Below are 14351 nucleotides of genomic sequence, written 5' to 3' on the forward strand. Positions count from 1 at the left end.
AGCTACGATCAATTCCCGTTACTCTGAGAGAATGACAGCTCGTAAATTTCATGCACGGCACATCTGCTGACGTTCCATTGGCGTTTCCTATATCAAAACGACATTACGTATGATGTACAGAGGACCAAATGCTACAGAAGAAATCCAGCCCCGAGCAGACACCTATACAAGAATGAACTCTTCTACTTTAGTCCCCCTCTTGCGAAGTTCTTCCGGTGTCAGTCTAGGATCAAAATAAGTTACATTCCCAGTTTCCCTGCTCTTAAAAACCCTGGCCTCTAGCTGGTCTTCGTTGAAGTCCTTGGCATATATCCAGCCCTTTGGCAGAGGGCCCAGTCGCGGATCATCGTAGGTAATCGTGCCATTGTCCAGATCCTTGAACTCTGGCATAACACAACCTTCCCAGTCCGTTGCCGTGGATGCTCGAAATGGGTAAGGCAAAGATCCTAACAAAGCTGCCGAGTGCTTGAGACTGCTGACGAATGCAACGCCTACTACCACATAAGTTGCTGGCTCGTGATCCGAAGGACATTTACGAAGTATAACCGGGCTTTCACACCCGAGAACGGCGACGAGCAGGTCACCTGTATTTAAATTGTAAGCTCATGATCATCAGCGCTAATGGAGAATGATATATTAGGTGGTGAATGACAGCCTGAATCCGGCACTGATCGAAGGGATAGTCAAGGGGAGAGCGAATGTTTGACTAACGAAATTTTTACACATACCTGCCTTAGCCCCTGCAGGGCATATCCCCATCCGTTCATCGTCGCATATGAAGACAGAACGACCTCGGACTGAATCAGAAACGATCGGCTCCTCGTCATTATTGTAGTAGGCCACCTTGTACTGCTCGCAGCTTGGATATTGAAAATAATTGGGCCAGGCTTCCTTGGTTTCATCGCATGACAAGGTCTCTACAAATCGCTCTATTCTTTGCGGGTCGTTCTTTGCCACCAATTGTTCCCAAATCCGCGTAGTCTCGCGCAGGTGTCCTTCTAATGGTGCCACATGGCTCACTTCTTCCACAATTCCGCACAACACACCATCAACTTTGAGGCGCGAACCATTTAGAGCATCAATTAGGGCCTGCGATTTTCCGGACGCATCCTGCGAACCGAAAATATGAACAGGACGCCACGCAGACCAATTCGGTACCCATGAGGGATGGCCAGAATTTTGTCCGTGAGTAGATAATTCGCAATACCTCAAGAAATTGAAATCCCTATATAACTGTAAGTGAGCAGAGCAAACATCTCGGAATACTTCGTACACAGGTCGACTGTAGTCCGCATTTATCAACGCTGCGTTCTCGGGGTCGGCCATGCCAAGGAGGGCGAAAACGCGATCATGCAGATTAGCATGCTCTGCAAATCTCGTCTGTTGAAGAATATACAACAGATCATCTTGCGGACCGCTGCAAACGGCAAGATTGTTGCCCCGGTCCAAGAAATGTACAAATTCCGTCGTTTTGAGTCCCTGTGGCAACTTGCTGGCCAAAAACAGGATCGCCTTCCGTAAATCCACCCACAACTTGAAGTTTGATCCGCTCTGCACTATACTCCGCGAGTTGGCGAGACAAATTTCCTGCCAAATCCCTGAAGTTTACAACAGTCAGCTTGCGTGCACCACAACAAGAAAGATACATAGCTCTTTGTGATACAATTTGTCAATTTCAAACGAATGCCTAACCAATGTTTTGAAGTTGATTCATATCCCATCTGAGCCTGGATGCTGCAGAGGATGTCTTTATGTAGATAGGAGTACTCACTAGCATAGTACTCAATAAATTAGTAGTTCTGTTGGAGCGACGTTCTTTTCACATACCATAATCTGCCCCACCACGGCCGAGAAAGAATATCCAGTATAGCCTGGAGATGGTCTGAGTCGTATGGGGCTTGCTGATCGGCCTCGAAAGTTTCGAACCGTTTGTGAACATCCTCGACGAATGAGTTCGAAGAGTTCTCTCTGTTGGCTATCGGTGCGTCTAGATTATACAAATCCGATGTAATGACAATCTTTTCCCCTAGAGCTGCAAGCAATTCTAAACCTCTGGTGCTCGACTCACTCGCTGGACCCAGCCAAACGACTACCCTTTGAGCGAGCTTGTAAATTGTATCCATTTTCTTCACCTCATGATTACGCTCGGACACGTTCGTTTGATCAATACAGATTGCATCGATCCAGAGTATACGAGGGCTAGTATCTTGGCGTAAGTGCTTCAAAGCAAGCGCTAGATTTGGCCGTAGCTCAAGTGTTGTTGTTCTGCCTGTCTTCATAGGTAGAACCCGCGCTTTCGCCGTGATGTGGTTCTCTCCCCAACAGTAAGAGAGTGCTGCGTCTGTCAGTGAACCTGCACCGGGATCTGTGTATATAGATTCTCTTTTGCTTCGACTCTGGTCTGTGATAGTAGACAGGAATCTTATCCTCGGTCTGCGTCTCCTAACGTACAGTTGTCCAACGTTTGAAATGACTTCTAGTAGACGTCACCGGGGATAAGGATAACCTATGGACTTACCTTCATACGCAGGCTTAAAATCAGAGTAAGGATCCATAACCGATGCGCAATGATATAACCCCTGGTCGATCTCCGGATTGGGATGGGTCCATTGCGTTTCCAAACTGTCTTCCTCCTGGAATATGTAGCGACCATTCTCCAAGGTCGTGTGCAGCTCCCACCCTGGTGGCAACGTCTTCTCCAACTCTTCAAATCCAAGTCTCGTATCTAGCGCTCTCTCTGGTTCAATAAGCCGCGCATGAAATATCTGAATCTCAATCTCCTCGTCCGGGTTTCCAGCCGGCAGTAACCTCAGAAGTCTGATTTCCTGTGCCTTGTGGTCGAGCGGCTGGTACTCATAAGGCTGCAAAGGCTCTTCCAGCGCTAGATCCGGAGTAGGGTGCCGTTTCCCTGCGAGAGCATCCCTATCCACGCTATGTGGTCGTTTTCTGGATCGTAATTGATAGGACATCTGTACAGCCCCCAGATGTACTCAGGAATGGGAAGGGACAGATGATGAGCCACGACAACACCGGAACCTAAAGGCACCTGTACGAGTATGGAGGCGGTGCGGCGCAGCAACAGACAACCCCCACAAGGATGAGGCACCAAACACGCCTGCTTCCCGTACGAAGCGGGGTACCTACCCAATCAGCAATCCTCAACTCGACCTTCCTATCCTGCCACAACCCGACGGGTGATTCGACTTACACATCCTAGCCCACCGCGAGCAGTCGAAATGTACGCTCGATCTGACTAAGAACCGGAATTTACTTACCCGCTCACAAGCACTGATTCTTTTCTACTTCACCGTCGCCAGAGACCAGTGGATCCCATCGCACAGGCACCCTTCCATCTTTCCCCTCACAGTTCCAGACACCAGCACATAACACCCCTACACCAACACGGTCACCAACCTCGCACCTCCACACACACCAAACTCCCTCTCAAACACGCACACTGCACCAAGCCAGAATCGAAAACCACGACCACCATGCTACACTTCGTTTACACTCCTCACCCAGCCAAGCAAGTCTCAGTACTCAAAATCAACACACAATTATATCATAACCGTTTCCATTTCATTACCCATGAAACCTTCTATTTCTAACCGGTCATTCCATCCCCACCATACCCAACCCGTCCAACCTGACCCAATCCACAACAGAAAACCGCCTCGGACCGCACCCATCCCACGCTGGCACATCCATGTATGACACAATCAAATATCATCAAGCTCCATCTCATCCTCATCCTTCCTCTTCCCCTCCCCGTCCAATCTCTGCAGCCTAACCCCCTCCTCCCTCCTCCCCGACCCCCCCGTCTGCCGATCCGCCATAGCCATCGCCTGGCGCCCCGACTCGCTGGACTCCAAAAACTCCCTCAGGCGCTCCTTCCCGATATCCAGCGCCTGAGCGCTAGCTGCATTCGCCATGCGTGCCATAGGACCCCATAGATTGAGCGTGTAGGTAACGTACGCGCCGATAGCACATAGGATGAGGAAGAGGAAGTAGATTGGGTTGCGAAGAACTATGTCCCACACACATCAGCATATGCACGTATTTGAGGGAGAAAGGGTGGGCGTGGGACTTACCGGCTACAATCTCATTCCAACCCAGCGCAAGGAGTAAACCATAAAAGTATAGCGGGACCTGCGTCATGCCGCCAATCGCGCTCCGCTTAGCCTCGACGTACACGCCGTCGGCCGTCTTCTTGAAGCGGACCAGAAGATCAGCCTGCTTCGCATCGCTGATTGTAGTCATTTCCTCCTCGAGGCTCTTGCCCTCGTCGTCGTCTACGCCGCCAATAGGCGCGAGATCCTCTTCGTCAGCAGGCGATACGGAAGCAGGCGCGTCGCCGATCCACGCATCGAGCGGGGGCGGTGCAGATGTTTTTGAGAGTTTGAACCGCGACAGCAGCGGGATGAGGGTGATTGTCGACTCGCGGGCTTTGGTGTAGAGACCCTCGATATCGTCGGTAGGGCGCCATATCCGGGGAACGCCAGAGTCGTCGTAGCGGAATTTGTCTTCGAAGTTCTCCCTAAGCTTCAAGAGGATGTTCCCCTCCATGACTTCTTCATCGATCTTTGCACGGAGCACACCCCATGACTTGCGACGCAGCCTCCACAAACCGACCTCAACTTCCTCGGGACTAGCATCGAAGCTTCGCGCTCGGTCTGTGAATCGCCTTTCGGCATCCTGCACGGTTTCGGTGAAGATGGTCCATACGCGATCCCAGAGATCCTTCTCGGAGGCAGGGCGCTCGCCATGCTCAGGCGCTCCAGAACCACCTCTGCCGCTGCCGAGCTTGTTGAATTCCAGACCGATCGACTCATCCAAACGTGACCGCACCCAGCGCTCGACCCGCGTGGCTAGACGACGCATTTCATCTTTACGTAAACGACCTGACACTACGTCCAATTCCTTCTTGTACAGATCCGTCTCTTGCTTGTAAGTGCTCCACGCTGCACCTTCTACCACAATAGCCTGTGCGTCTGCTGCGAACTTCTCCAAAGCTTTCTTCTTCTCGCTTTCTACGATTTGGGCAAAGTCATAGGACGCGCCCTTCTTTTGCCCGCTCTTGACGGCTCCGCTAACGGCATTGCTGAACTCCTCCACCCCAGACTTGTGGGCAGCACTGAGCTGCTTTTGGAAGAGAGCTTTGAGTCTCGAGTCGACCTTGCTGACAAGTTCCGCACTCTTGCGCGCGTATACACCCTTGTGGTACCGACTAGCATTGGTCTCGAAGTCTTTAAGGATCTGCAATCTGGCGGCGTTCATAGCAGCTCCCAGATCCGGGATGACCGATGGCTTTCCTGCACGCGCATCTTCTGCTTGCTTGTCTTCTAGTGGAGTGATCTTCTCATCAAATGCGACCAGGACCTCTCTCGAGATTTCATCGCATCGGAACTGTGCGAGCAGCTCTTGCTGCGTTGGTAGGTCCAAGTCCTTGTTGTTCACAATCTGATCCCAGACACCCTCGGCATAGACAGAGAAACCGTCGGCGGGGATTCGGCGGTGGTATTGCGGTAGGAATACAGGAAGGGAGGATTCGTCGATCAAGCCGCTCTTCTTGGGGTCGTTGTATCCTTCGCGGAAGCGCGTGCCCAGCTTTTCCACCTCCTGCTCGAACTTCTCTGGCTGTAGGATTTTGTGGGGTAACGCAACGAATGCGAAATCGAAGTAGTCTTCTATCCGTGACTGCTCGAGGCCTTTCGGTTTCGAGATAGTTGACCAGAGCTTGTTAAGGTCTGCTATCAATGTGTTCTGGAGATTGGCAAGAGGGGTGGTTCCGAGGTGGTCGCGGATAACGAAGAATAGAAGCGATCGCGGAGTGTTTCTGCAGATCATTAGCACATCCCATGACACAGGCCAGTCATACACACTTGTTATCCTTGACGAAAAGCTGCAGGTTGACCTCAAATACAGTCTTGAGCAAACCCATGTTTGCGCCCTGGTACAAGCCAACCTGGTGCTCCCAAATGTTGACGATCAGCACCTCGCTCGTCGCCAGCGCGAACAGGGCGCTCTTGCGCTCAAAATCCTGGTCTTCTCCACGCTCGCGACCATCTGTACCCTCAACATCCATGACCAGGATGTTGTCTGCCATGCCCCTGTCACCGCCCTCGCGCTTGTTCTTGCTCATCCATATTCCCTTTGTTGTCTGGCGGCGCTCCTGCTCGGACATGACCCCGAACTGGGTGCCAAAGAGATAATTGAGCAGCGTCGACTTGCCCGTGGACTGCGAGCCGAAGACGGATATGAGGTGGTAGTTGAAGCCGGCGGGGATGATCTTCTCGAGGGACAGATACGTGCCCAGGTTGGTGCTGCGGCGGCCCGTTAGCATGCGCCGCCGCGCCAGGAAGCAGGCAGACACTCACTTGAACAGCTTGTCCTCGTCGATGACCTGGATGCCATGCTCGTACTCCTCGCGCGAGGCGTCCTGGCCGACGCCGGCGAAGTGGGCGTTCATCATTAGGGAGGGCGCGGAGGGGTGCTTGACGTTGCTGGGGCGGCCATTGCCGTTGACCTTCAGAGAGTCGGCCATGGTTGCTGGGCCCAGGCGGTCACGGTGCGGGCTAAGGAATAATTGGTGGTAGGGGAAAGGGTGCCGCCTTGATGTCACCTGTCCGTGTCCTCCGAGGGCGCGGCTGGTTGACCGCAGTGGCCTGGATTCGCTGGCCGCCCTCGCTTAACCCATGCAGGTGGTTGCTGCCGCGCTCATGACGGAAGGCGTGCATCACGCTGGTCATGAAAGCAAGGCCTCAGAGAAGACACATGGCCTGGATTCGCGCGGATTCGAGCGTCTCGTGCATCATGAAGAATTTCCACAACGTGCGGGCTCATGCAGCCCGCCAGCGCCTGCTCTTGGCGCCCGTCACGTCGGCTGCACTTGGCCCCATGCGTTCTGCGAGACAGCTGGCACTCCACCGACAGCAAGCGGTTCACGAGAGTGTGGAGAAATAGTCATGATTGTGGCCTCAGGGCTCACGAAACCCGAACCTATCCAGGACGAGATGGCGCTGCCCTCGCTAGAACGCCCGTCCCATGCGTCTAAACTGAATATCTTGTCGTCCCAATATGAATACACAAATTTCAAACACACCGCCCGAACAACAAGCGCAAACAAATCATCAGCTATAAGCGACACCAACGCCGCTAGGCATTCCATTCATACCACCCGGCCGCCAGGTATCTTCTTGCCTGGTACCCGGCGGTAGCCAGCTCGGCGGGGTATGTGCATTCTGCCTAACACCGCCTATGTTATCGTCTCTTTTTGCATCGCGGCTTTCCATAGGAGCATTCGATAACGGATAGGCTCCAGTGCCGGCGGACACTGTCGCTGGGCTGGCGGTAAAGTTGCCGCGAGGTAGCTTGTCGGTGGTGAGCGGTAGCAGCGTACCCTGGGCTTTGGACTGGAGCGCTCGAGCCTGTCTGTCCTTCTTCGCAGCGTCCGATGTCCTATCATACAGATACAAACCAAGAAACGTCATGAAGAAGCCGAACGCCTGGATCTTGGTCATGGGCTTCCCAAACCAGATGATGGCGAACACGATGACGAAGACGCGCTTGATCAGACTCGCAACCGAGTAGGTGACCGGAGATATCATAGACAACAGGACGAAAGCAACAATGTTTTGACCGAAATGAAAGGTGCCGTTGAAGATGAATTCCAGGAATAAGCGCCCATGGTCGAATGCTTCGGGGTGATCGTTGAGATTGATCGAGGCGCTACTGAGAAAGTCGGCTAGCAGTCCGAAGCCTTCGGACCATAGCCATAGAGGCAGGGTGAGGAGCAGTGCCATCCCAGACGAGTAGCAAAGCAAGTTCAGCTTGTCAGGCTTTGTAAACTTGGAGGGCGGAAGACCCTCTTTCTCGGCCGCAGCTGCGTCGTTGAATAGCTTCTTAGAAATAATGTTCTGGGTAACAAACAAGATAGCACTCGCGAAGGCCATGATAAGCCCCATGAAGTTGGCATTGAAGTCCGCAGAGCAGGCCATCACCACACCAAGCGTGAGCGGGATCAGAGAAAGGTAAGTGGGGACTGAATAGCGGATTCCAAAGAAGATGCGGTACGCCCCCACGGTGAGCAGTGGTGACAGCCCCTTGATGGTGTGGACCAAAGACACGGGTATTCTCCTAGTAGCGTCCGAGCTCAAGATGTGTCCTCCAATCTGGAATACGGCGAGCGGGAGCGTGGTCATGAGGAGTTCCTTCGTGGGTGGACGGATGCCGTATTTGAGGAAGGGTAAGGTTTGCTTTATGCGGGGATATCTGCGGGCTAGTGCTGCAAGGAACAAGCACCACCCAGAGACGAACGCAAATTGTATGACCGTGAGCGTAACCGGTTTCGGGAGCGCGGTGAGGATCGCCTTCGATGAGGTGTTGGAAAAGATGGACGTCATGTACCATACGCCGCAGAGCATCTGTATTTATTAGCAATGCGCCTGAGGATCTTCTATCCCAACCACATACAACAAGCGTGGGCGAAACTGGCGCCTTGAGTGCATCTGCGAGCTCGTGCGCATTCTGGCTGACACTCGCTTTGCGCGTCCGTATCGTCCTGATTGCCTCACTGAGACTCTTCTGCCTTCCGTGTCTGGTGGTGGGGCCATGCGCCGCTGAGCTATGCCCTCTCGCCCGCTGGTCTTTCCGCGGCTGCCAGCGGTCGGGGGTATGTGTGTGTCCATTGGGCTGGTGGTTGCGACTCGGGCTAGGAGTGCGCGATGTGAGGCCGAACGGCTCCTCCTCATGCGTCGGTAGCAGGTCGGGCTGGAAGGCGGGGAACTTGAAAGTCTCCTTGGGATTCAAATCAGGTAGCGCCGCGGTAGCCATCGCGGTTGGGATCGAGCGTTCGTCGTGCGATATCGTGTTGTTTCGTTAAGCCATGGGCGCTGGGACGATGCGATGCGATCGGGATCGGAAGACTAGGTGGCCTGAAAGCGGATCTCTCCCTGCGGGACACAGTGTCGTACACGTGGGCGGCCGGGCTCTCGCAGAGGTTTTCGTAGCGTCTGGGAAGGGAGGTTGGCTGGCGCAGCGCCGTTGCGGCTGTAGTTAGCGACATTGAACATCCCGCGCCCGAATTGGATCCATGGTTCCGCGACAGGGGCGCGCAATTCACGCTTGAGCTGCGGCTTGTTCTTGGCCCAATGACGTCCCAGCCCCGCGTACGCCACCATCACGTTGCACCCCCACACTGCGAACGCTGCATGTCACAGTCACTATTATTGGCATCGCGATTCTGCAACGCCAGTCTATTTCATCTTCGCAGTGTGGTGGGGTTGGCTCTTGGTGGTACTTTACCGTCGCGTGTCACCTCAAACCACCCTCCCGCCACATGAACGCGTGTCGGTTCCGCTGAGCGTGCGGGAGGAGCATGCACAATTCTCGTTCAGCAGCTCGTGGCAGATCTCGGGGCCGTTTCAGATCGGAACAAGAGGGACGGCAGCATTGCATGATCCGTTGATCTGATCTGATAATCGGCAGTGACATTTCCGCAGAAGCAACTGACCCTCTCGAGTATGTAGGGGGTTCTCGTTCGCTTCGATATGACCCCGAAGCGCGTCCACAGAAGGAACGCAAACGTCTTCGTCGTCTCATGCTGCCAATGCTAACTTGAGCGTCACATACCTCAATGTCGATTGGTTTCTCCCTACAATATATATGGCTGGGCTGCAGTGCAGTATCAAGCTTGGGCGCGTGGGGAGCTGACAGTGTCTGGGAACATCACTCCGCACCTTGTTCTGTACATGGATGCCATTCTCGAATATAGGGTCGATGACATTTATTACTTTGGGGGTGATTACTTCGCCTTTCGAAAGGCACCGCCAGTTCTCCACCTGTTTCTGGGTACACACCAGATCGATATTCGGCTCGTTGGAGACGTGCGGGCTTTTGGAGGAGTCCTGTCACCCACTATAGATGTCTTAGTGCACGCCGAACAGGCCTGAGATCACTACGTCAAAAGTGCTGTGCTTGGAGTTCGATCCTGCGATATGGGACATCACATTATTGACGATCGATGGCGTTGAGCTTATTCTCGAGAAAACCAGCGCAGATGATCCTGCCGTTGCGATCATGAAGTCCGTTGACTTCTGGCCACTATCGCCGACAATGCTCGGATCCGTCGAGGCCGACAACTGGGCTCCTTGACCACGGTACTGCGCACCCACGGTCCGTTCATCATCCGCCACCAAGGTACCATCGCATCCACGCACCTCGCTCTGCAGGTGTCCCGTAACCTCCTCTGTTGGTGCTGCATATCTAAGACGGTTGCAGGACGAGCGGCTGGAACTCGTGCTCTGGGGGAGTGACGAGGACGCGTTGGCGCAAGCTGCCAGGCTGGTGCCCATGGTGACTGGGGTCGGTCAGCCAGACTTCGTGGCACTGGGTAAGAGGGCGAGGTGGAAAGGCGCAGAAGTTGCACTTGCGTTAGGGTTCTTTGACCATAACTGGACGGTGAAGGCGTCGTCGGTTGTCTCTTGAGATTTTGGCATACGTCTACAGCATTTAGGTTCAAAAGGCAACTCAAGCAGCCGGACTAGAAACAATATTTCGACCTCGTAATCAACTACTCAACCTGGTGGCTCAGCATAGAGCTGAACAGCTCAGTCAGGACCAGCCTCGTTCTCTCACCTTCACTACACAGTCTCTCGAGTCCCGCGTCGATCATGCATCACTAGAGAACCGGCCATCGCGCAGTGAAGCAGGTTCGTTTGCCGAATTCTACGCGTCTCGACGCGAAGCTATACGTCGCCGTGGCGCGCCTTCCATTGTCGCGCCTGCCCTTTTGATAGCACTCTGCACCTTCGTCTCACTTCCCTCTCTCCACCTTCCACCTCTTCTCAGCACTCGGTTTTCTTCCTTCTCTTGTAGGCCCGCCGCGGCTTTCGCTCTTTTCACGCTCCTTGCTATCGCTGCTGCCCACTAAAGACGTTAGCCGCAGCCGTCCGCAAGTATATACGCAAGCTGTATCTGACTTGTTTACTCTGCCCAACCACCGGTTCCTATATACTCTGGCCATTTACGCCGCCAACCGGGGACTGTTCGCAATTGTGTTTCGCATCTTATTTCGAGCCTGATATCTCGGATCTCTCGAATCGAATTTGCCAATCTACCAATACCCGACACTACCGACAGCAACATGAGCTTCAATCTTACCTCGGATGGCTCTCCCACGCCGCGGAAGGCCGTCTCTCGGTTCCCCGTGCCCAACGATCTGAGGCTTGATACTTCCCCAGAGGTACTTGGCTTTGGGCCGGTAGGCACTCGCACTCGTCAACACCCCTCACAGTACGTGTGGCCTGGCGGTGCCATGTTGACGTCCAATATGCAGGGTGCGAAGCGTCCGCTGGGTTCATCGACCCTGAGCAATCAGATGATGCCACCGCAGCCGAACATCGATGCTTATAAGGTAAGCCCATCGCGCCCTCTTCCAAAGCTGTTACTGGATCTCAGTGCTGACCATCTTGGAAGATCAAAATCGAGCAAGGCAATCATGGAGATAGCTCCGTTGTCGATTCTTTGCTCCAACGCCTCAATGAGCAGCGGTCTTCTCCCAACGACCTGTACGGTTCTTCCAACGGCTCTTTCCCGTTGACTCCGGCCACGGATGAGTACATCAACGGAACCCCCAATACCGAGCATGACTCTGTCATGGTCGAGTCTGCTGAGCTACGCAAGCTCAAGACTGAGCTGCAAGAGGCGCGCAGCGAAGTGGCTCGCATGAACCAGGAGCTCCACAGTACCCACGTCGCCAAGTCCACCGTCGAGCATCTTGGACAGTCATCAGAAGCAGACTACACTTACAATGATGAGGTGACTGAACAAACCCTCAAGCAGCTGCAGAACAAATTCAATGCAGCAAACCGTACCAACTATGCTTGGGGCAACGAGACCCGTCCTTTTTACAACGCCGCTGCTCAGCCTCAGCAAGGCTTTCCGAACATGCAGGCTCCTGCCCGTCCTCCCATGCTTCAGCAGACCTACCGTGGTCGAAACAACTATTTGAATGAGCCTACCCATTTCCCGCTTGATCAAGGCTTCCGCGGTGGCAGCAACCCGCCGACCCGCCCTACATCCGCTTTCGATCCTCCGATGTACAATCAGTACGTGGGTCCGCAAATGTACACACCCTATCAGCCCAGTCTCATTGAGACTGTCGGGCCCGTCGGACCTATGGGCACTAGGCTCTCGCCTGAGGCGTCCGAGTTCAGCGTTAGAGACGCCATGGGCCCATCGCCTTGGAACTCCCAGGTATGAGTCAACCCAAATCCAAGAGCGACGCTTGTGCTATGCAGCTAATCAATTACAGCCGCCTTCTGATGCTGGCAATGGATCTCAGTACGTCGCACCCGTTGAGCCGATGAACTATCGCCGTCTGTTAGACCGCAACATGAGCTGCAACTGGAAGTACATCGTCGACAAGATCATCTGCAACAACGACCAGCAGGCCTCCATCTTCTTGCAGCAGAAACTCAAGGTCGGCACACCTGAGCAGAAGTACGAGATCGTGGAGTCGATCATCGCTCAGGCGTATCCTCTTATGGTCAACCGCTTCGGCAACTTCCTCGTGCAGCGTTGCTTCGAGCATGGAACCCCGGAGCAGGTACGTGATCAACTTCGAGACTATGAGGAGCGTTGCTAACGGCTCCTCGCAGGTCATCGCCATCGCCGGCGCCATTCGAGGAAACACGCTCACTCTAAGCATGGACCCGTTCGGTTGCCACGTCGTGCAGAAGGCGTTCGACTGCGTTCCTGAGGAGTATAAAGCTACTATGGTCCACGAGCTTCTTCGACGCATTCCGGAGACCGTCATCCACCGATACGCTTGTCACGTGTGGCAGAAGCTCTTCGAGCTCCGCTGGAGCGACTCTCCGCCTCAGATTATGCGATATGTCAACGAGGCCCTTCGCGGCATGTGGCATGAAGTCGCTCTGGGCGAGACTGGCAGCCTGGTCGTTCAGAACATCTTCGAGAACTGTCTTGAGGAAGACAAGGTATGTCGGAGAACATGTGTGACAATTTCAAGCTAACGCTCAGCAGCGTCCCTGTATCAACGAGGTGCTGGCCAGCATCGATGTGATCTCCCATGGCCAATTCGGCAATTGGTGCATCCAGCACATCTGCGAGCATGGAGCTCCCGCCGACCGCAGCCGAGCCATCGATCATATCCTTCGATTTGCAACAGACTACAGCGTTGACCAGTATGCATCCAAGGTCATCGAGAAGTGCCTCAAGATTGGTGGCAATGACTTCCTCGATCGGTACCTCGAGAGGGTCTGCGAAGGCCGTCAGGATCGCCCCCGCATGCCGTTGATTGATAGCAAGTAGATGCATCTGTGACCGTGATTCCTGCTAACAAGGAACAGTCGCTGGTGATCAGTTCGGCAACTACCTGATTCAGTACATCCTCACCAACAGCGGTGCTCACCACCGTGAGGTGGTCGCTTCCCACATTCGCAAACATATGGTCTCCCTCCGCGGTTCGAAGTACGGCTCTCGTGTCGCTATGCTCTGCTGCAACCCGGCTCTTGCGACCCGCCCTGGCCCGCCGGGTGGTCTCATGTCGCGCAATTACTCCGGCGTTAGTCGAAGCGGAGGCGGCAGTGCCTATGGTGGCTTCCGCTGATTTCCATGCCGACCCTACCAACATATTGGTAGCTGCAACGATCTCAATCCGGTACCTCTTTCTTAGAATCGACCAAAATGTTGCAGCATACTATCCGTTTGGGTATCGCACGTAGCTATGGACGCGCTCGCATTCGCTTACGTCCTCGATCTCCAAAAGGTATCATGGATATGCCCAAAATACGCCCATGTCGAAAAGATTGATCGAAGCCCTTGGGAAACGAAAATACTGCATTTCCTACCGTCGGTTGGTTTAGCATCGTTTCCTGGAAAACATCACCTTTCTATTTCCTCCTTTGTCTATCACGGCGGATCTCCAGTCAAAGCAGACTTGTTGCAAGTTTCCCGTGGACGCCAGGTGTATGAGCCTAATGGAGCTACTTGATACTTGTTACGTTGTATGCGTATCCTTTCATTTGAGCAAAACAGGGCAAAATGGTGGCATGATTACGAGTTCGTCTGGGATGTAGGTATTTTTCAAAATCGATGGCATCCTGGCTATATCTCTTGTCTTGTTTGCAACTTTCGTGAAGTCGGTGCTCATGCGATGCATCTCTCAAATCGCGAGAATTCCCAGCCCCGAGTTGGTCGCGAGCATCGGGCATGCTCGGTGTCGCGTCGGTTAGCATTCGGAGCTCGCTCAACTTGGCACAAAAGTCTTCACAGGGACAAATAAGCAACGCCATGAGTCGGCATCATAGCAAAATTGTTTTATGGCATTT

At 53.7% G+C, this 14351-nt stretch overlaps 5 protein-coding genes across 5 annotated transcripts; 2 read left to right on the forward strand and 3 right to left on the reverse strand.

Moving 5' to 3' along the window:
* Nucleotides 1–46: 46 nt before the first annotated feature.
* On the reverse strand, nt 47–3344 carry CC84DRAFT_221947 (uncharacterized protein). The gene is made up of 5 exons (XM_018185626.1): nt 2519–3344; nt 1828–2335; nt 1664–1770; nt 729–1598; nt 47–584 (listed from the first exon to the last, which is right to left on the reverse strand). The coding sequence occupies exons 1-5, from the start codon at nt 2967–2969 to the stop codon at nt 163–165; spliced, it is 2358 nt and encodes a 785-aa protein (XP_018032161.1). The 5' UTR covers nt 2970–3344; the 3' UTR covers nt 47–162.
* A 222-nt stretch (nt 3345–3566) lies between these two features.
* CC84DRAFT_1127786 (protein sey1) lies at nt 3567–6495 on the reverse strand. Its single transcript, XM_018175782.1, has 3 exons — nt 5883–6495; nt 4092–5836; nt 3567–4027 (listed from the first exon to the last, which is right to left on the reverse strand). Exons 1-3 carry the CDS (start codon nt 6341–6343, stop codon nt 3720–3722), a joined length of 2514 nt encoding a protein of 837 aa, XP_018032162.1. The 5' UTR covers nt 6344–6495; the 3' UTR covers nt 3567–3719.
* Nucleotides 6496–7046: 551 nt separating this feature from the next.
* CC84DRAFT_221398 (TPT-domain-containing protein) lies at nt 7047–9072 on the reverse strand. Its single transcript, XM_018185625.1, has 2 exons — nt 8473–9072; nt 7047–8423 (listed from the first exon to the last, which is right to left on the reverse strand). Exons 1-2 carry the CDS (start codon nt 8830–8832, stop codon nt 7131–7133), a joined length of 1653 nt encoding a protein of 550 aa, XP_018032163.1. The 5' UTR covers nt 8833–9072; the 3' UTR covers nt 7047–7130.
* A 677-nt stretch (nt 9073–9749) lies between these two features.
* On the forward strand, nt 9750–10485 carry CC84DRAFT_1179825 (uncharacterized protein; the record flags this gene model as incomplete). The annotated part of the gene is made up of 2 exons (XM_018180435.1): nt 9750–9884; nt 10279–10485. The coding sequence occupies 2 exons, from the start codon at nt 9750–9752 to the stop codon at nt 10483–10485; spliced, it is 342 nt and encodes a 113-aa protein (XP_018032164.1).
* A 658-nt stretch (nt 10486–11143) lies between these two features.
* On the forward strand, nt 11144–13630 carry CC84DRAFT_1190016 (ARM repeat-containing protein; the record flags this gene model as incomplete). Its single annotated transcript, XM_018181090.1, has 6 exons — nt 11144–11413; nt 11476–12255; nt 12314–12607; nt 12660–12998; nt 13045–13324; nt 13371–13630. The coding sequence occupies 6 exons, from the start codon at nt 11144–11146 to the stop codon at nt 13628–13630; spliced, it is 2223 nt and encodes a 740-aa protein (XP_018032165.1).
* Nucleotides 13631–14351: the final 721 nt, after the last annotated feature.

Source organism: Paraphaeosphaeria sporulosa (assembly GCF_001642045.1).
Source record: "Paraphaeosphaeria sporulosa strain AP3s5-JAC2a unplaced genomic scaffold CC84scaffold_10, whole genome shotgun sequence".
Taxonomy (NCBI): domain Eukaryota; kingdom Fungi; phylum Ascomycota; class Dothideomycetes; order Pleosporales; family Didymosphaeriaceae; genus Paraphaeosphaeria; species Paraphaeosphaeria sporulosa.

Bases quoted from the DNA above. Each gene is read 5' to 3' on its own strand.
- CC84DRAFT_221947 (XM_018185626.1), bottom strand. From the start codon at position 2,969: ATGTCCTATCAATTACGATCCAGAAAACGACCACATAGCGTGGATAGG. The intron at 2,336-2,518 runs GTAAGTCCATAG...TGACAGACGCAG, and splicing joins TTTTAAGCCTGCGTATGAAG to CACTCTCTTACTGTTGGGGA. The intron at 585-728 runs GTATGTGTAAAA...ATTTAAATACAG, and splicing joins CCCTGCAGGGGCTAAGGCAG to GTGACCTGCTCGTCGCCGTT.
- CC84DRAFT_1127786 (XM_018175782.1), bottom strand. From the start codon at position 6,343: ATGCTAACGGGCCGCCGCAGCACCAACCTGGGCACGTATCTGTCCCTC. The intron at 5,837-5,882 runs GTGTGTATGACT...AATGATCTGCAG, and splicing joins CTTTTCGTCAAGGATAACAA to AAACACTCCGCGATCGCTTC. The intron at 4,028-4,091 runs GTAAGTCCCACG...TGTGGGACATAG, and splicing joins TTGGAATGAGATTGTAGCCG to TTCTTCGCAACCCAATCTAC.
- CC84DRAFT_221398 (XM_018185625.1), bottom strand. From the start codon at position 8,832: ATGGCTACCGCGGCGCTACCTGATTTGAATCCCAAGGAGACTTTCAAG. The intron at 8,424-8,472 runs GTATGTGGTTGG...TAATAAATACAG, and splicing joins CAGTTTCGCCCACGCTTGTT to ATGCTCTGCGGCGTATGGTA.